The following is a 22085-nucleotide window of genomic DNA, read 5'->3' as shown; positions in this document are numbered from 1 at the left end:
CTTCTGTATAGGTGATTATATCATCTAAAACTAAACACGGGTTTACTTATTCCCATGTAATTTGTGTATCTTTACTTCTTTCTGTTGCCATACTACATTAACAAGATTCCCAGCACAACGCTGAATAGAAGTAGAGAGAACAGACATTCTTGCCTTGTTCCTAAAAGGTAAACTTTCATTCATTAGTAGTATGATGTTAGCTCAAAGTTTTTCAAAAGTAGCTTTTTACCATGTTGAGGAATTTCTTTGTGTTCTCTTGCTGAGAATTTTTTCTCATGAATAAATACTGAATTATGTCAAATGCTTTTTCTGCATCTGTGAAGATGATTATATGTTTTCTTGTCTTTTTTTGTTGTTGTTGTTAATATGGGGAATTACACTGATATTTTTCCACTGCTAAATCAACTTTGAATTCCTGGCATACAATCCAGTTGGTGGTGATAGGTTATCTTTTGTTCATGAGAGATATGACTATATAGTTTTCTTTTATTGCACTGTCTTTGGTTTTGGTGTCAGGGTAACGCTGAACTAATAATTTGTTTGGAAGCATTTTTCCCCCTTCTATTTTCTGGAAGAATTTGTTCCCTAATGTTTCCTTAAATTACTTCTTCCTTGAATGTTTGACAGAATTTCCAGGTGAAGTAATCTGGAGTTTTCTTTGTGGGAAGGTTTTTACCCATAGTTTCAATTCCTGGAATAAATATAAGGCTATTCATAAGTATTTCTTTTTGAGTGAGCATAGATAAATTTTATATTTCAAGGAATTTATTTCATCCACTTAAATTTACTGACATAACGTTTGCTCATAATATCCCTGTATTATACTTCCAATGGCTATAGGAGGTTTAGGGACATCCCAATTTCATATCTGATGCTGGTAAATTGAGTGTTGTGTTTTTGTACTGATTGATCTTGGCTAGAGGTTTATATATTTTATTGATCTTTTCACAGAATCAGACTTTGATTTCATTGATTTTTCTGTATCATTTCCTGTTTTTTTCTTTCATTGATCTCTGCCTTTATTACTATTATTTCCTTCTTTTACACTCTCTAGATTTAATTTGCTTGTCTTTTGTAATTTCTTAAGGAAGCTTAATTAATTGATTTGAGACCTTTTTTTCTTTTCTAATATAAACACATTTACCTTTAGAACCACTTCTATTCTCATCACATTCACATTTTCCTTTATATTCTGAACATATATTTATAATAGCTGTTTTATCAACCTTGTCTGCTAATTTCTCCATCTGGCATTTATGGGTCTGTTTCTATTAACTGGTTTTTCTACTGATTATTGGTAATATTTTCTGCTTTCAATGCATATCTGTTAATTTTTTAATGGCATTCTAGATGTTGTGAATTTTACCTTAATAGATTCTAGATTTTGTTGCATTTCTTTAAGCTGTGGTTCACGTGTACCAGTCTGCCGTTACATTACTTGGAATCGGTTCAGTCTTTTTGATGTTTGCTTTTATGCTTCAAGGCAGTTCTAGAGCATGGTGAGTTACAAAGGCGATAAGCTTTTTGAGGATTTTACTCAGTGACCTATTACAGTCCTTCCACATTGGCCGGACAGCAGGGACTATTCCTATTGCTGCATGAGCTCCAGGAATTGTTTGGCTTTCTGCTTTCTTCCATTCCTTTTCCCAGATGCAAGTAGTTTTTTCATACACATAGGTAGATCACTATTAAGCCAAAGAGTCAAGGAGGATTCTGCAAAACTCCAGAGTTTTTTTTCTGTGCAGTTTCCTCCTGATACACTGCCTGCTACTCCTGTATACTCTTAGACCATTGATCTTACTGGATTCTAATGTGTCTCCTCAATTCAGCAAGACTGGCTCTGTTTGGGTTTCCTGTTCCTAAGCATGGCCTGGAAACTGCTTCAAGGAAGGAGGCTCAGATAATTAGAGGACTCTCTACCTTTGTTTCTCTACTCTCTGGAATCCTAGTCCTGCAGTGCCCATTGTTCAATGTCTAAAAGTCATTTAATATATTTTTGCCTGGTATTCTAATTGTTCAGAGCAGGGGATAAATCTGGTTCCTAATATTTCATCATGTTTGAAACCAAAAGCTATATATGTAATTGTATTAAATACCAAGAAAGTCACACTAACCTTGTAAGTTTTGTTACCAATACAATTCAAGTAAGTGAAATGAAGTTTCTTATGTCTAAAATTCTATAATATGTGTTATAATAAATAATAGTATACAGTATAATAAAGATTCTAAGACAAAAGAGAGCAGGGTTACTGTTCCCAACTATCTCAAAAGTTAATATGTAGTCTTTGACACACTGTCCCTCAAAAAAATCCTACACTAACAAAAAGAGAACTATCAGTATAATTTGTCAGAGCTATAGATACAGATTACTGAACTAACCTGAGCAATAAATTATAAATTGAAGATGCAATAAAGAAAATTTGATAATCCTGACAACTTTTCAATTAGAAAAAATTTGCTAGTATTTTCTCCATCTGTCATTATAAGGAATTAGAACTAAATACCTGCCCCTGTACTAAAAACCCCATATACCTACCCAAAAGGAAGACCAAAGCAAACAGCCATAAATAATTTTGAAATAGGAATGTTTACCATAAATTCATAGGGTGTTATGAAGGTATATAGCACAATCAAGTCTTGTTCACTTATGTTTTCTTGAAATATGTCACTTCAAGAGTTATCCTAGTGAAACCTATAAAACAAATTACAATAGCACTAATACATGTGGTAAATGTTTTATTCTTTATATAGATGTATGTATGTTTACACATACAGAAACATGCAAAAAACCACATCTATATACAGAAAATATATTTACCATTTGTCATGATACATATAAAATCAGCAACAGCATTATGCATATATCACATTCATTTTCCTTCAATAAAATTAAAAGCACCCACTGTCCTATGAATATTTATAATGCAAAAAATGGGAACTTTTTAATGTGATTTTACCTGGCAATTGCTTACAGAATTATAAATTAATCTGAAGAAAGATGGGCACTGAAATATAATGCAACTGATCATTTTTTTGAGTATCCATAAGTTATACTTTGTCTGAAATTAGTTGTCTATTTTTATTGTATGAACCCTCTATATAAACAATTCTAATGTTCTTGATCCCTACTGCTCTATTGCTGCCTCAAAAAAGATTTTGCCAATTCATATTCATGCTACCAGTGTACGAGAGAGCCATTTCACCATACTCTCAACCGGTACTCTGGTTAAAACAGTAATTCTCTAATGTGCTAAGCCTGTGATCCTTAAATTATAATGGGACACTGAAGCAAACTCTTGGGAAGGATATTTTAAAGTAAGATAAACACAGGATATTTAAAATTTTTGAGGGACATAATAATATTCAAAATTCCTCAGACATGCAAACTACTTGCTCAGTTTCAACATATCACATTACATTCTTTTCAATGACGTCATATCTTTGTGAAGCTAGGTTTCAGGAGCTGCGGCAACACAAAGCAAGTACTGTGTGAAAATAAATGTGGAACAGCAAATGAGAGTGGAGGTATCCAATCTGATTCTAAGATGTGGGAAGTTGTTCAGTATCCAACAAGGAGCACAATCCCATCAGTAAAAAATTGTGGCTGTTCAAGAATGAAATAAAAATATTATCTTGTCTTTCAACTTATGTATATTATTTTTTCAATTAATTGACAAAACCTTTTTGTTATCTGTTATGTGCCAACCGCCATTCAAAGAGCTGGGGATACATTAATAAATAAGACAGAGGAGGTCCACGATCTCACAGACCTTACCTTCAGATGACAGTGGGGAGAGACGGGCAACATGTACTTGAACCAAAAAACCAAGATAAGTACAGAATCTGATTCAAGCTCTATAAGACTTTAAGATAGAGACAGCAAGATCAAGAGTAACTAGGGGGATGCTCTAGGTAGGGTGCTTATGGAAGGTCACTTCAAGGAGATGCCATTTAAGCAAGTATCTCAAGGATAATGAGGCATCCATACCAAGAATAGGGGAAAGAACCGAAGGGAGAGACTTCTAGGATCATCACTGCAAAATCCCAAGAGTATAAAGGAATAAAGGAACCTAGGGTGGTAAAAAAACAGAGTGAGGGATAGAGTGGTATACAACTAGACAGAAAAGGTGAGAAGAACTTCCACTGGCCATGATAAGCAGTTTGATTTTATGAGAATGGAAACCCATTAAAAGATTTTAAACAGAGAAATTACATGATTTAAACTGAGTTACTAAAGAGAATTCTGGCTGCTATATAGAGAACAGATTGGAAAGCAGGAGTATGTATGGTAGCTGAGATCATAGGCTTTGGGGTCAAGTAAAACACAGCTTATATCCCAGCTCTTCCTGAGTAAAAGTTGCAAAAAATATGCGTATGTGGTTTTAATGGCAGGATTTTTACTAGATCAGAGCCCAAGTTTTTAAAAAGTACTCTCACAAATCTTTGAGATTTATAATTTATAATGCTATTAGATTTATTTTATTCTAAATTTCTGTATGTCCTCAAACATTATGGAAATATTTATTTCAGTATGATATCCTTTAGTTTTGTTATATTGAGCACTTTGGTGTGTGGATGTGTGTATATGTGTTGTATGGTTAAAATCTAATCCAAGGTATACACTGTTGGTAAAATATGAATAAAAAAATTAGGTAAAAGTATAATAATAAACTTTACATAAAGAACCATACATATAATACTTAAAACTACAAATTGTGGGGATGTTAGGTAGCATCTCTCCTATTTATTTATTTACTCAATTATAAAAAATCTTGTGTATAGCTAACACCCAATGTTATATTAGTTTTAGATGTACAACATACTGATTCAGTTTCTTTATACATTATGCTATGCTCACCCTCTGTAGATTTAATTTTCCTTATCTGTAAAATAAGGCCCTTAAAATAGTGCTTTTTACAAGATAACAGCCCATTAAATATTAGCCATTAACTTTTTATTTTTGTAATGGACTGACATTTATCATTTACTAGGAAATACATATAATCACCACTGACCTCTACAAATCTTTAACTTTGTAGTTAACGCAAGAAGGTTCAACTGAAAGCACCCACAGATTCATTCATTCATCTGATACAGTATAAGGGAGCCACAGGCAAAACAGAGTAAGATCTCTTCTTGGAAATGCTGAATTTAGGATCTTTCATTTTTTAAATTTTATTTTAAGAGAGAGAGAGAGAGCAAGCAGGGGAGGGGTAGAGAGTGAGACAGAGAGGGAGACAGAAAACCAAGCTGACAAATCAGAGCCCGATGCAGGGCTCAAACTCATGAACCGTGAGATCATGACCTGAGTGGAAATCAAGAGTCAGATGCTTAACTGACTGAGCCACACAGGGGGCCCCTAGTATTCTTATCTATATACTTATTATCATAACATTTCTGTACAAATTAAAGGGATTACTACTGTGATAGATTGATTTCTGATACTTTAAAAAAAAATTTGGGGCACCTGGGTGGCTCAGTCGGTTGAGCGTCTGACTTCAGCTCAGCTCATGATCACACAGTTTGTGAGTTCGAGTCCTGTGTTGGGCTCTGTGCTGACAACTCAGATCCTGGAGCCTGCTTCGGATTCTGTGTGTTTCTCTCTCTCTGCCCCTCTCCTGCTCGCACTCTATCTCTCTCAAAAATAAACATTAAAACAAATAAATAAAAATTTAATTATGTTCTAAATATATATGATTATAATGAATGATATTGGTTTTTATATGCCTCATTTGTAAGATTTTTTTTTAACCATTTGGGAGTTTTCTTACAAGATTTGGCAAGACAGTACAGGCTGTGGATGAACAGGTTTCTTTGACTCACATACACGGATCAAGTAGGAAAATAAGAGAGGGTGGAGGTTAGCTTACCAAAAAAAAAAAAAAAATCCTTAAAAAAAACAAAATAAAAAAAACAGTGTGATGTGCCCTTTTGGACACTGAGTAATAAAGTTGGCATGCTGCCCTTCCACTTCTGCCATGAGTTCCAAGAGTACTAGGCCCACAGACTCAGGCATGTGGAAGAGAAAGTGTGAAATGGCCACAAATTCAGACTGTCCACACCAACATCCATGCAGGGTACAAAACTGTGCTAGTCAACTTGGTAATGAGACCAATGTCTATAGAAGACTTAGAAGAATGAGAAATGCCTCCATGATTCTTGCCTATTTCTTTACAATTCCTGACAAGAGAAAAAGATAAGGAGGAAAGGTTCCAGCAGTAAACTGATCTAAAAACTCCCTCACACAACTTAAGTGCTATATCACATGAGTATGTGTTATAGAAGATTTCTCTTTAATAATTCCTTCTAGAAATAAGTGTTTGAAATTTAAAGAAGCATGACAACTGCTATTTGAAAAAAGATGAGATCATATATGCTATTAAAAAATTTAATCTCACATACACAAAAAATTTAATTTCTGGGGCACCTGGGTGGCTCAGTTGGTTAAGCATCTGACTTCAGCTCAGGTCATGCATGATCTCACAGTTTGTGGGTTCGAGCCCTGCGGTGGGCTCTGTGCTGACAGCTCAGAGCCTGGAGCCTGCTTCGGATTCTGTGTTTCCCTTGCTCTCTGCCCCTTCCCAGCTTGTGCTCTCTCTCTCAAAAATAAACATTTAAAAATATTTCAAGAAGTTTAATTTCTGAGGGATGTATAAGGTAGAGTATATAATGATTAGTGGTCTGGAAAAGAAAAGTGTTCTACTTACTGGATAGAAATCACATGGATTGTCTTACCAGCTAGCTTGACTGAAAGTGGCTTTTCTCTCCTGATCATATTTCAATGGGCAGTGCCTTAAGGGTGTGTTTCAGAGTCCAGAATGAAAATACTAATCCCATTCCCTCTCTCCCGTGTTTATTGCAAAGCATACAGAGAAGTACCATGGGCATCATTATCAGGACTTGGGTGAAATCAGCACAGCACAGTTATGCAAATCATGTGTGCAACTGACACTGCTTGTGTACTATCAGTGTAATCCACCTCTATCAAGCACCTCCAGGAAGGAAAGGGGGGTGGAGGGTGGGGAAAGTTCACACTTGGGAGATCACCCAGAAAGTGGGCCAGGTGCCAAGTTTACAATCAGGTGAAAACAGTTCCTTCTCACGGGAAGTCTGCAGGACAAATTATACTACGCTTAATGCACCATCACTATTATGAATGAGCCACACTGGATTCAATTTCTGAATAATTTAATCCAATATGTCTATCATTATACTAGGCCATGGATTAGTAATTTTTAAATGTGTCTCTTTGGCATATCTGGTAGAAAAGTCATGATAATCTAGTTTCAAAATAACGTCAATATGAAAATAACTGATAATGATACTCTTTTAGCCAAGTACCTAATTTTCAGACATTTTTTACTCTTCACTCATTTCACAAATAATCAAATTGTTAATATTCAAAGGTCTATACTTTAAAAGCTGAAGTAATACTGAAGCAAACGTTGAAGGAATGGGGGAAAAAGGTAGAAAACAAAAGGAGACACAAGAGGGAAAGATAATTTAATACAAGATGGATCGTGATTACAAAAAGCAATATGCACTTTAGAATCCCTTCTAGTTTATGGAGTTCCTGATCAGTCAGTAATTAAAGGAGATGATGTGCCTGTGATAGTGAATCCTGTGGCAAGAAATGACAATATGTTTGAAGGCATTTCATTCTTAGGATGGATTAATAGACTATCCCGTGTGAAAAGACTTAAAACTAGAGTATTTGACCGTAAGTTGTTTCTTTAATAATATGGACAAAAGTTAGTTCTATCTCTCCAAGTCAGATACTGCTTTTGAGCTTTACTTTAAACAAATTTGAAGATGAAGAGCTATCTCTTCTTATCAGTTTCTCTGAGAGCATGTCGTTTATACCTTAAAAATACCACTTGGTTGGTTGAACATTCTCCTAAAGGTAAATGTTCAAATATATTCAAAAGCAGGCTGAGTCATAATATTTTATAGGTATTTTCTCATAATAGTTAAAAGCACAGCTGAACAAAACAGAAATTAGAGTTAAAAATAATGGAAAACATGTAAATGAGTTTATAACAGTACAGTATATAACTGATAATGTTTAAAAAAATCAGTATTGGGAACTAATTACAACTATTCAATACTTATGAGCTGTTTTTATGGATAGAATATAGACCTTGGGATTCCAGGGTCTAAAAAAAATAAAAAGGCAGTCCTTATATAACAGAATTAGAAAAAAATGTACAGTGAGGGGAAGTTATTGTTTTAACAGATGGATATTTATATGGTACATCTGGTCCAGCTGCTTTTTATAGGACAAAATAGTTTTAAACTGACAATTCGACATAAAGCACAAAGTTCTTAGGTTAAAACCGTCAAACACTGAATAATAGGCTACAAAGTAATATTGTAAAAATCAGCCTTCCTAAGGTGTTTGGAAATAAACTAGATAACTGTTCAGAATGACCATAAGTAAAAAGATGCAGACTTCAAGGCTCTGGAGGTCTCTTCAAACAGTTAGAACTCCAGAGTTATGTTATATCACATAACCTAATTTTACAAAGTATTTATTCTTAGGTGATCTGAATAAAGAATTATACAATAACTATTGGCCTAATTGAAAGCTAAGGTTTTCCTTGAAATACTATAGCAAGTCTTATTGAAAACTCAAAGGACTTATTTTTGAAAAATAAAATGAACAAAAAAATCAAATAATTCCTACACTGATCTGCTTACTCAAGTATATTTTATTAATAAATCTCTGAACAATACTTTAGTGTTATAACAAACAAGCATCTTCAAAATATGAATGGTAAGGAATATTTACATGGCTTTTTTAGAGTACAATAGATTTCCTTGGGACACTAGGATTTTTAATTTTCATATGTTTTAAAAGATTTCATTTTTTAAGCAATAAATGATTTTTGTTACGAATCCTTTCCTACTTACTTTTTCCTCCTTACAATTTATAATGCATATATACTATACAAGTTTCCATATATTAAAAATACATAATCTTCTATTCTGTGTTAAATATTTAATTTGGACACAGCATTAGAGTATGGGAGACAGGTACCTGAAATGGCAATTAGAAAAAAATATGCAATTCTAGTTCCTCCTAGAGTTAAAAAAAATAAGTATGCTAAGTATTACTTTGATTAATAGGGGTCCAAGACTTAATTGAAACACTATTTCCCCAGTGTATTGGGTATAATAAAGACAATTAAAAGGAGCAATATATAACGTAAGAAGCACACTAATCAAATTTCTAGGAATGAAAGGACTATAATTACTTGTTAAACTAAAAATCTAAAAGACAAAACTAATAAAAATCATTTTTGTAACAGGAGTACTGACTCACTGATTCCTCATGAAAAACTCCCATAAAAATGTAATAAATTTTTATAAGGCAAATTAGATAATTTGTGTGGTAAATCTTAAGATTAATGGATAGAGTTTTAAATATAAACGAGTATCTTTTATTTTCCTGTACTCTTATATAAAGAAGTGTAGATATTTTATCACTGGGCTAAAAATTTGGCTGTAATCTTCAGCTGGTATACTGTTAATGATATATTCCAATTCTTTACTTCTTCTTCTTCCCCTCTCTTCCTACTCCCTCTTAGAATATCATTTAAATTCCACATGTAAAAAGATGTGTTTTTTTTTTCCTTTTTCAGCCAGTCATCTTGTTTTGAGTGTGACAAAAAGCAAAAGTAGAAGTAAGGGTGTAATTGCTAGATGTTTGAATTTAGCTAACATATTGCAATAAATAAAGCAATTCTAAAAAAATATCCAGCATCAAGACAAGTAGATAAGCTCTAAATAACTCATAAGTGAAGATACTTTTAAAAAAACAAAACCTCAAACACTGATGGTTATTGTACAAGCATTTTTTCTGAATGGAGAGTATTTCAGAAAAAGGATACAGCATTGTCATAACCAAAGTAAGAAAGTTTTGATTTCTTCTGTTATAATCTTAAGAAGTGGGGAAAAAATATGGGAGTTATTCACAGGAATTATATGCTACTGAAAAAATAATATCATGTTAATCTGATATATTTCCATAAATAATAAAATTATACTATTCAAAAATTATTGTTAGAAAACAAACTTTTCCATGTCAAACACTAGTAAACACTACCAAAGTATTATTGTTCTTTAGGGGGTTCTGATTTATTAATTATTTATAAAACTTGATATCCTTTCACTTTTAAAAAAATGTTATCAATGACTGTAATCAAAATTTAAGGCATGCAATTAAATCAAGTAACCAGGGTTTTGTAACCTTAAACCCATTTTCTATTACAGTGTAAAAAATATCTTTTAGGTACTAATTAGCAAAGGTGAGGGAGGAAAAATTCAATATTGTGTTATAATTTTACTGGTGTTCAGCAATACAGTAGAAAGAGTTTTATAAAAAATACTTTTTTTTTCTAAGTTTATTTACTGTGAGACAGAACAAGCGTCCACCAGTATAGGAGGGGCAGAGAAAGAAGGGGAGGGAGGGAGAGGGAGAGGGAGAGAGAGAGAAAGGAAGGAAGGAAGAAGGAAGGAAGGAAGGAAGAAAGAAAGAAAGAAAGAAAGAAAGAAAGAAAGAAAAGAAAGAAAGAAAGAAAGAAAGAAAGAAAGAAAGAAAGAAAGAAAGAAAGAAAGAAAAAGAATGAATCCCAAGCAGGCTCCACACTGTGCACAGCCAGATGCAGGGCTTGAACCTACAAACCATGAAATCATGACCTGAGCCAAAATCCAGAGTTGGACGCTTAACCCACTGAGCCACCCAAGCATCCCTAAAAAAATACTCTCAAGTGGGAATGTGTTTTAAGTAAACTTCTGCATATCTGGACCTAAGAGTACAAAATAAGAAAATGTCTTTATCAAGGCTCTTTTTTTTTAAATATTGTGTTTTATTTAAGTTTTTATTTATTTTGAGAGAGAGAGAGAGAACATGTGTGTGAGCGGGGGAAGAGCAGAGAGTGCGGAGAGAGAGAAAATCCCAAGCAGGCTCCACAATGTCAGTGTGGAGCCCGATGTGGGGCTCAGACTCACACGAATGGTGAGATCATGACCTGAGCCAAAACCAAGAGTTGGACACTTAACCAACTAAGCCACCCAAAGCTACCTCTTAAATATAGGTTAGCATGGGGCGCCTGGGTGGCTCAGTTGGTTAAGCGTCCGACTTCAGCTCAGGTCATGATCTCACGGTCCGTGAGTTCAAGCCCTGCATAGGGCTCTGTGCTGACAGCTCAGAGCCTGGAGCCTGTTTCAGATTCTGTGTCTCCCTCTCTCTGACCCTCCCCCGTTCATGCTCTGTCGCTCTCTGTCTCAAAAATAAATAAACGTTAAAAAAAAAAAAAAAAAGGTTAGCAGATAGTTGCAGAGAAGTAATAGTGGTGCTATGAAGGTTTGTGAAAACAAATCCTACTCAATTTTATGCAAATCTATTTTAAAGTTAAACCACAGCAAACTGTAAGAAAAAAACAGTGGGGAGTAGGGACTAGTCTTTTACCCTTTAAGATTTGGCTGTAGTGAATGATCAGCAGCCAACTTCTGGCAGAGAAGAAAACACACTGTATTTAGTTAGCATCATATAATATTGGGAGCACAGGGAGATTTAAAGATCAAATTAAGCGATTTGATGCAGTCATATGACTAATTTGCAATGAGCCATTCTAAACCCAGATATTTTGACCTCTAGATAGTTAGTATTTTTTTCTTTATCATTTGGAATTAATAAAGTTTTATAGGATAAATATATAGGGCTGTATCATTTATCCCAGAACATAAAGTATAGATTTTGGAGTTTGACTACCTTGGTATGAATCTAGGCTCTGTATGACCTCTCTGAGCATCAGTCCCTCATCTGTAAAATAAGAATAATAACAGCAAAAAGCTCTCTTGACCAACTGCCTCTCTCTAAAGCCCTGAATTCCTGGAGCTCGTAGGCCCCTCTTTGTATGCCCAAGTAAACACTCCAGTGGTTGAACTAGTCACTGAGTCCTTTGCCAGCTGAACCTGTTATTATGATTACATAAATTATTTAAATTTCCATATTTCAAGAAAATAAATACAAAACTAAAGTTGTTTCTGAAAACTAACTTTGCCACTCCGGAAAGATTCAATAAAGGTGAGTTGACTTAAAAAATACTAAAGAATTGTAGATGGGCAAGGATACTCCTAAAAAATAGTGAGAAATCTTAAAAATTTAGCTGTTGCATAACAAGGGTGTTTAAGTTCTTAAAGACACTGAAAAAAGGGTCGCCTGGGTGGCTCAGTCAGTTAAGCAGCCAACGTTCATGATCTCATGGTTTGTGGGTTCGAGCCTTCCATGAAGCTCTGTGCTGACAGCTCAGAGCCTGGAGCCTGTTTTGGATTCTGTGTGTGTCTCTGTCTGACTGCTACCCTGCCCCCACCCACCCCCCAACTTGTAGTCTGCCCCTCTCTCTCTCTCTATCCCAAAAATAAATAAACATTAAAAGAGTATTATTAAAAACAAAAGACACTGAAAATGGAATTAGAGATGATGCATTATGACTGTGGTTTAGGACAGAAAAATTATATGGAATTCCAAAACCAAATTCCTCACTGAAAGAAAAGGGACAGGCCTTATATCAAGAGGTAAATGATTACATAGATTATATATTTTTTAAATGTAAAGACTTTTATCAAAAGAATTTCTCATGTTACTAGACTTACTGCTGTTAATTGATAAAATGCCTGGCTTTGCTCATGTCAGATAAAGGGCTTTAATTAAAGGAATAATCCTTGGGAAGTGCTTCATACAGTGCCTAACATCTAGGAAGGTCTCAAGAAATTCCATATATTATCTGGTAAGTAATTACTGGGACTAAACAATCAAAACCAAGATACTACCTGGTGTCCTCTAAAGTATGCAAGTAGAGTTTCAAACAGGAAAGGGACAACAGAGAATGAATGTATACTGTATTCTCTCTATATTTTTCCTGAGTGTTTTTTTTTTTTTTATTTAACATATAAGTGTACATCAATATCAGGCTCTTTGTTACCAAACTAGTAGATGTGAAAATTTTCAAATCTAAAATACAGGAACCAAAGATGCAATATTAATATTATAGAACACAGTAACTAAAACAATGGACAGTCATTACCCAAAGTGGGGGGGAGTAGGAGGAACCAAAATACTTTGTACTAATTATATTCATAAAAAACAGAAATTAATATTAAAATCATTATATTATGTTTAATACCCTATACTGATCATTTTAAGCACTGGTTCCTAAATTTTAGTCAATCTCTGGCCTATTCTGTTTCACCTTCATAGCCATTTTCACCCTTCTTTGCTCCTGCAGAAAGCTAATTCCTATTGGCTTCATCAGTAGGCTCCTTTGTTCTCTGGCTTCTGGATGGGTTCAGTTAATGTAAGGCATCAAGAGACTGGAGGGTAGAGAAAGTGAGGTCAAGGTGTTTATTTCTCAGTCACAGGTTAGTAGGGGGTACATTCCTCTACTGAAGGTCAGTGTTCAAGACCCATCTCCCACCTCTCTTAATTCTAGTGATCCCTTGATCCCAATGTCCCTCCAGACATAGGGCTGCTAATAGCTTCTTACTATTGCTAGCCTCAGAGTGCTTCAACAATCTTTTGTTGGTTTCCTTTATGACTCACTATTCTCTTGTTAATGTTATCATGAATGTCTCCAAATTTCCCCCCATTTGAGTGTCTCATTGCTCCTGTCATGGCCTTGATGGATCCTTACTAGTAGGAGTGGCCCAAGGCTTCAAAGAGTCAAAATGGCATTTTGGCATTAACTTGCTCATATTTGTTATTTTTTTTCTATATATATATATTTTTTAACGTTTATTTATTTTTGAGACAGAGAGAGACAGAGCATGAATGGGGGAGGGGCAAAGAGAGAGGGAGACACAGAATCGGAAGCAGGCTCCAGGCTCTGAGCTGTTAGCACAGAGCCCAATGTGGGGCTCGAACCCACAAACTGTGAGATCGTGACCTGAGCTGAAGTCAGACGCTTAACCGACTGAGCCACCCAGGCGCCCCTGACTTGCTCATATTTGAAGAGAACAGAAAGGCCTCCTTAATGGGAAGCTGATGGGATACTACTGTTTCTAGGCATTTGTTGGCAATGTGACTACTTAAATTATCACTGCTGGTAGCATGTAGCCTTTACTTGCTGAAGTGACAATGGTGGTGTTTAGAGTGAAGACTGGTGTGTGATATGGCTATTTCTGATGGCCCTAAGGATTATACAAAGAAGAAAGGACAGTTTGAAGGCCTTGAATGATCACTTCATGTTAGAGCACAAGTGGAATATCAAAGTCCTCTGCTGACTTTAAGAGTCCTTATTTACTTAAGCCTCAGGACAAATAAGGCTAAAAACCAACTCCAGAATCTGACTTGAATAGTTATGGAATTGCTGTAGTAAGTAAAATGGGCAATACCAATACAACTTGGTCTTGGTAATGGACTAGTGAAACATGGGATGGTACTATCTGATCAAATACTAAGGCTCAGAATGTTGAACCCCCAAACACTCCCAAACCATCCTTGCTGGAAGACACAATCCTCACTTCCCACACTGCCTTCTAAGGAAACCAATGTTCCTATAAATCAGCTATCCCATAGTAAGGGACTTTTAATTGCTTTAGCGGAGGCAAGGACCCAATCAGAGAATGGCAATTCTTTTAAGGACTCATTCCTATTACCTCTCATTGCCCCTCGTCTCATAGTAAGTTAGATCCTAATATAACCAAAATCAAGGCTTGATCCAGGTGACAGCCTATATACTGAAAGAACTGTAAAACTACCAATTTGTATCAACAGGAGTCCAGTTAGCATGTAAGGGAATGAATTGATACTAAAGGTTTTATATCAGGAAGACGAACCAAAATGCTAGATTATCTAGGGCCAAATTTATCAAATATATGTATTCACCTGGGATTTGGGACTTAATACATTGCCTTGAGCAAGGAGGAGTGACTAGTTAATTGAATTCTTGATTCAATGATGGTTTGTTTGTAAAAAGTTGAAATGCCACAATTTTCTTGGCATAGCAAAGAGGAAGAAGAACAAAAGCTCAAATAAGTAAGAATAATGGAAAAGATCAATTATGAACCACCCTGTTCAGTGTGCTGCTAACATACTTCTGAAAGCACGTGTGGAGCATTCCCTTCACCAAAGAACTACTCTGGTAAGGAAAGAAGCCACATGCTTCAAAAGCTTATGGTAACCGGGGGAGCCTGGGTGGCTCAGTTGGTTGAGCATCCAACTTCAGCTCAGGTCACGATCTCATGGTTCATGAGTTCGAGCCCAGTGTTGGGCTCTGCGCTGACAGCTCAGACCCTAGAGCCTGCTTCAGATTCTGTGTCTCCCTCTCTCTCTGCCCCTTCCCTGCTCGTGCTCTGTCTCTATCTCTTTAAAACAAAAAAAGCTTATGTTAACTGTCTTCCCTTGTCTGGGGAGAACAATGATAGATATTGTAAATAGAACTGAGCTCCCTGATTTAAATGTATGTGTGACCTCAGAGTGGTCGAGGCTCTATGTTAGGAACAAATATCAGGAAGGTGCAATTACCTTAACAAACCATAGGGATGGGGTGATAATCATGATGTTTTGTGCCATAGGGTCCTAGGGCAATGGCTAATCAATTATGGAGTCACCAAGAATGAAATAAATGGTTAGACTACCAAGCTGCTAACCAACTTATGCAGAAAATGTCTAGGTCTTATGGGCAAAAACTGAACTTGCATAGCCATGGTGGGATTCATGATCTCTTATCCAGTGCCTATATCTAAGCCTATTGTATTCATAGCCCAAAGTCACATAATTAGATGAAGACAGTCCCTTTTGGAAAAGATCCTGACACCCGGCCATGGATATATGCTATGAATCTTCTTCTAAGTCATTCCAGAATCACCATGGCCATTTATGATGGCGACTATGCACTAGGAAGAGGGAAATAACAAGTCTTACCACATATTATCAGTTAGTGCTATTAGAAATAGCTCTGAGCTGACATTAATCTCTAGAACTCCAAATGCCATTATGGTCCACCAGTTCAAAGCGGGGTGCATATGGAGGTCAAGATAAATATGTAGACTTTACCCAAGTCCATCTTACAGTATTGTGAGAACAAATAAATTAAGCAATAGGAAGAACTGTGGTTTTTTTTTTTTAAGTTTATTTATTTATTTTGAGAGAGAAATCAGGGAGGGGGCAGAAAAAGAGGGGGAGAGAATAAGAATTGCAAGCAGGCTCCACACTGCCAGCACAGAGCCCAAGTGTAGGACTCAAATTCACGAACTGTGAGATCATGACCTGAGCCAAAATCCAGAGTCAGACACTTAACCAACTGAGCCACTCAGAAGCCCCATGCAATGGACAGGATTCTTATGTTGGTTCCCTGACCCAGGGCTATTACCAAAAGCTGAGAACAATGCTGTATGGTGCAAATATGAGTCACACGTGTAATTTCAAATTTTCTAGTGGCCACATTTTAAAAAGTTGGCATTAATTTTAAAAGACTTTATTTAATCAAAAAATCATTTCAACATTTCATCATCATTTGCCTGCAAGACCTAGACAACCATATTTAGGTGCTTAACAGCCACAAGTAGCTGGTGGATACCACATTGGAGATCATAGCCTTAGACTTATATCTCTCCCAAGACAGTAAACTAAAACTGAAAGATGTTGGGTAGGGATTCCTACACACACTCATTTATACTGTTTATTGGGCTAATGATGGTTTATACTGTAAGATGGTTCTGTGGATGAATGTAGACTTAATCACATCAAGAGCCAACTACAGATGCAGTTCTAGCTGTAATACCTTTATTGGCGCATATTAACATAGCCCCTGATACCAGGTATGGAGGTAGTGACTTAACAATTTCTTTGAAAAATAATTCCTTATCAACAAAGATAATCTGAAGCAATGTGCCTTCACATTGCAGGGACAGCATACTTTTATTATCTTAGCTTCAGGCTAGGTCAACTCTCCTCTTTGCTATAATACAGTGCAAAGAAATCTTGTTCATCTTGACATCCCACAGAACATCAAGTTGGAACATTACATTCATGGTACTGACTGGACATGGTGAGCAGGAAGTAGTAAATACCTGAGATGCCTCAGTAAGATATATGCTAGAGAATAGATAATTGCCATAGAAAGTTCAGAGACTAGCAGCATTAGTGAAATGTTATGGGTTTAGTGGTCTACACATATTGAATTTGATCTTCTGTAATAAATGCAAATGGCTGCACTTTGCACCTGTCATCATGAAGAAGGAGGCATGTTTGGGTATATTGTTCTGATGTATGTGCTAGGTACCCAAAGGAAGAATGTTTCCACCATGGATCAGAGCTCTGAGTCGGTCATCTTGGACTACTCCCTGGCTATTTGGGGCATCTCAAGCTGCTAAAGTAACAGGGAGAGAAGTGGACTATTGGTTGGTAACTTTTCCAGATTACCAAGATGATTTGGGGTTGTTGCTATGTTTGGAACTCAAGAGATTCAGTGGGGCACCTCTTTTTAAGAAATGTGCCCAATAATCCTGGTTACTGGAAAACTGCAGTAGTCCCAGGAAAACAGGACCATCAAATACTCAGTATTTGTAGAAATTAAGATTTGGGTCATTCATCAGATAAAGAATCCTGTCTAGCCCAGGTGCTACAAAACAGGGTAAGCTTAAGGGGAAGGTGGAATTGGTAGTAGAATAAGAAAGCTATAATGATCAATTTGAACTTTCTGAACAATTAGAGAAGCATGGACTTTAGCAGCTATGTTTTACACTGTATATAAAAAAACATTGGCAAATATTTTAGGTTACAGTTGGAAGTATAACTGAATTCATGTCACCCATTGATGAGGCAGTAGCTGGATGACACCCCCCTCATTACTCCATTAAGCTCTCCTTAATTAGCCACTTTGAGTCTGTTTATATATCTACAAAATCATGACTTTGTATACCAATTTGTAAAATCAGTATGATTGCCGCTATGGGTCCATGTCTTTATTTTTTTTGAACCTCAAAGAGGCAATATATTTATTTACAGAATATACGATTTCACAGAAACAGCTTCACTTTACACACACACAATTTATAATTACACAGAACCATGTAAGAAATGTCGTGTCTGGCCTGGTAAAAGCCAATTGGAATGGCCTACTTTTGGAGTGACACCTTTTTCATCCCTCACTTCATTAGGCACCAGTCAGGAACCCCTAGATGAGTCATGACTAATTTGCAAAAAGATGCTGATTGAAACTGCCCAGCTCAATAGAAACAAAAACCAAAGTGTCTTCTTAAACACCACCCACAGGGATGGATGTGTTAAAAGAACAAAAAGGATATCAAGGCAACACAAATTAAGGTGAGTATTGAAATCCTTCTTGAGTGCTGAAGGCATTAAACCTTCTAAGGATAATATAGCAATCCCAGGTAAAGTAACATGTGTACATTAAACCATGATTATTAAAAGCAACACAATTTTGTTAAGAATGAAATAGATGCTTAAAGTTGTATTTTTGCTTCAACTTCATGTAACAGCTAATGTTCATGCAAAGCTATGTTTTATATAATCTGTGGTCAGCTCAGTAATACTTTAATAAGCCAGAGTACATGGCTAGCTAAAGGAAGTTACTGTCACATCTTAACATTCTTTCAATAAAGAATAATTTTTATAATAAAGATGTAATTTTCATAGCATAATTTAAAATATAAAATGTCATGGTTGGAAATAAGGGAATTGCTATGAGTCAGGGAGGCAAGTAACTATATATACTTAAAATATTTTGTTTTAATGCTTGAATTAATTTCATTTTTCTACAACTGCTCCACATTGACAAGTTAATATCTAAATTAGTTTTATACATTTCACATTCATGTTAAAAAATAAGGCCTTAAGGATTAATAGGAAAAAATGTAAAAACAGGTAATACAAGTATTACCTCACAATCCACAGCACTCTCTAATACAATTTGTCAATGTAGATGAAAATATCACTTCCATCATATCTTCATATTAAAATTAAATTTTAATATGTCATTATGGACAGAAGGATATAAAACTGGCTGGAGAGTACTCTATATTAATTTTCCGCCTTTAACTTCTTGGTTATGGCAATTCATGCTAAAAGTCAAATGAGATTCACTCAGATTTCTAATCATTCTTTCTCTTTTATGTACTATATTCTAGCATTTTAAAAATATCACACTTACTCTAGATTTTCTAATGATGATTTATGAAGCAGAGAAATGTTTCAGAGAAAATCCAATGACTGTATTTTGAGAGTTAAAGAAACAAGGAGCGTTTAAATGAAATATAAAATACTCCACAGCCAATTTGCTAATGAGCATAATATTTTCAAGTTTAAAAATAGTGATGTTTGATTTCCCACTCCCAGACTGGGCACTATATCAGTTGAAAAATATCACAGCTTTCATCTCCTCTATGGTGATATCAGTATGTAACTATGATATTTTACTAGATTTTCTATTATCCTGGATTAACCATAATTACAGAATAAATTATACATTAATTTATGTTATAAATTAAATTATTAATTATACTGACTTAATAATTATAAAATTAAAAATCACAGAAAATCCATAGAACACTTGTTTCCTTACTTCAATGGCTTAAAATAAGAGACTTTTCAGTTGACAGTGCTCCTTTTTGCCAAGTCTACGAGTCTAAAAAAGGAAGGGCCATATGCAACTTGCAAGATTTATCAGTTACTCAGTGTACACAAATAAAAATATTGTCTAGATAATTCCTAGCCATATACCAAAGCTATAAATTACTCTGCATCATTCTTTAACACTTTGCTGAATTCTCGTATTTTAGCTTTCTTCTCAAAGAGTCAGTGACACTTACCAGAGTGGGTCCTGAGGTGTCCTGTGAGGGCGTCCCTTCTTCTACAGGCATAGCTACAAAAAGGACATTTGAACGGCTTCTCTCCAGAGTGTAACTTTATGTGTCTCAAAAGGTTTCCCTTCTGAGTAAAAGAAGCTCCACACTGGTTACAGTGGAAGGGACGTTCACCTGCCAAAAGGAAAAGAGGTAGAAAAGATCAAGTAGGTTATACGCAAGTGACCAATTTGCTGTAGACTACTAATTGGTGCTAGGTTCTCTGTGCTGAGAATATTCTCCCCTGTAGGTCTTCTAAACCTTTATCTAACTAAAATTTGCTAATACCAAAGCCTTAAACTTCAGGCCAAGCACCGCTCTCTCTCTTTATATAAATTTTACAGGATTCCTGTCACTGACTCAAAAGAATCAGCAATAGCACTGACCACTGATTGAACAACTAAGTGCCATCACTTTACTGACTTTACTAGTTGCTTTACAGAGAATGTTTCAATCCTTATATTTCTAATTAGGTATCTATAATTTCAATTTACAAATGAAGAACCTGAAGTTCAAGTATCAAAGCATCTGATTATAGTCACAGAGCTAAAAAGTACTCAAACTGATAACTGAATCTTGCTTAGTTGGACAACAAAATCTTGCTCTGTTGTGCCACACTATCTCTTTTAAAGTTACAGAAATTTTAGTTTGGCCTGGAGGGGATCTTTAGTCTAACTCTTTCATTTAGCTGATGATTTATTACCAGGGGGCCAAAAAAGTTCAATGAATGAACCAGGTTAACAAAGCTCATTATCACAAAATCTCTAAAGCTTCACCCAGGCCCCGGGTCTCTCGATTCTCCTAGTCACTAACAGTGAAAGCTTTGGAAAAATTTCTGATATAAACAGTGAAAATCCAAAGAAAATTATTAATCCAGACATTTCCTGTATAATTTTGTTGTGAAAATAATTTTATAGAAATCTTTTCTCTCTTTTCTCCTATTACTGAATACCACTATAAAACTGTTCAAGCCAGAATTATCAGTTTAGTCTATTGGGTCAACTGGTTGTCACAAATGTCACTGAACATAAAAATGCAGTTGAGGAAGGAGTAAAATTGGCAAGTACGGTCAAACCATGAAGAAAATGCTATTTTAAGTTTGCCAGTCTCTAAAGATATTCATGAAATAAATTATAAAAATTAGTACATAAATAGTACAAAGTAGTAAAGCTCAAAGTTTAGAACAGAAAGTTAAAAAAAAAAACAATTCACTTTTGGTTTAACTGTACTATTTCTGTATTTGAGGTTAGATGAAGATTATAATTTTAATACCTAAAAATTTATACTGAATTGTCATGTTTTATATCTTTAACTGAAACATTTGTAAATAGTGAATAAGGAAACCTCAATATTTGGGTGAGGCCTTTAATGCAAATTCAGTGATTCTTTTTATTAAAGAAAGGTAGGAGGCATAAAGAAGATAAATTTTGGCCATTTTCTTGCAGCTGCCACTGCATATTCTATCATATAGATTTGTTATAATACCTAAAGACATTGAGTGATACATCAGGTGTTATCTGAAATTCCTTACTACTTGCTCATCTTGGAACTTTTTATGATATATACCAAGGGAAAAAATATATATATATAATCTGTGTTTGTGTAGCAAGGGTTAAGGTTTTTCTTACAAAATCTGGAGATCTTCTGAGCTAATTTATGAAAAAGTCCTTGTGCTGGTGTGTTAAGTGAAAATAATTTATGTTATGGTTACCTTAAATTTTATCTTATTTCATTTTTTTGGTTCATTTGATAAAACTGACAATTAAATCAATGCTAAATACTGCTTAAAGGAGAAATACTTTACCAAGAAACCTCTTGTATGAAGTCTCACATCGCTAATAAAAGTTTTAAAATAAATCTAAAATTGGTACATCTTTACACACACGCGCACGCACACACACACACACACACACACACACACACAATTTAATTCATTGACATTTTTTTCAATGAAACAGCAGTCCATAGCTTTTTAAAATCAGGATTTTCTACTACCCACCCCTGCCACGGAATTACTAATAAAAAAGAAAGAGGCAATTTCTCTGTAAAAATTTTTATACCATAGGAAAATAGCAAATGGAAATTATACTTTTCACTCCAAATATTTGATTTTACTTTTGAAATCTCTCTATGTAGGGTCTTCCAGGCAAGTAACAAATTAGTATGCCATAACTTTAAAATGAATTAAATTAGTTTGGTAAACAAAAACATTTGAA

The 22085-nt window shown here is 35.1% G+C and overlaps 1 protein-coding gene across 15 annotated transcripts in view; it reads right to left on the bottom strand.

The window, feature by feature from the left end:
* IKZF2 (IKAROS family zinc finger 2) overlaps positions 1 to 22085 on the bottom strand; it is a 163748-nt gene that overhangs the window by 32562 nt on the left and 109101 nt on the right. For all 15 annotated transcript variants that reach the window (XM_019446094.2, XM_019446090.2, XM_019446096.2 and 12 more), the window contains one exon: positions 19837 to 20004. In XM_019446094.2, the coding sequence (XP_019301639.1) occupies positions 19837 to 20004 (168 nt within the window). The remainder of the gene's footprint in view (positions 1 to 19836; positions 20005 to 22085) is intronic.

This window comes from Panthera pardus, unplaced genomic scaffold (assembly GCF_024362965.1).
Source record: "Panthera pardus isolate Hobbes unplaced genomic scaffold, ASM2436296v1 HiC_scaffold_10, whole genome shotgun sequence".
In the NCBI taxonomy this organism is placed as follows: Eukaryota; Metazoa; Chordata; class Mammalia; order Carnivora; family Felidae; genus Panthera; species Panthera pardus.
Note: the sequence above shows the minus strand (reverse complement) of the source record. Positions and strands in the feature narration are given on the sequence as shown.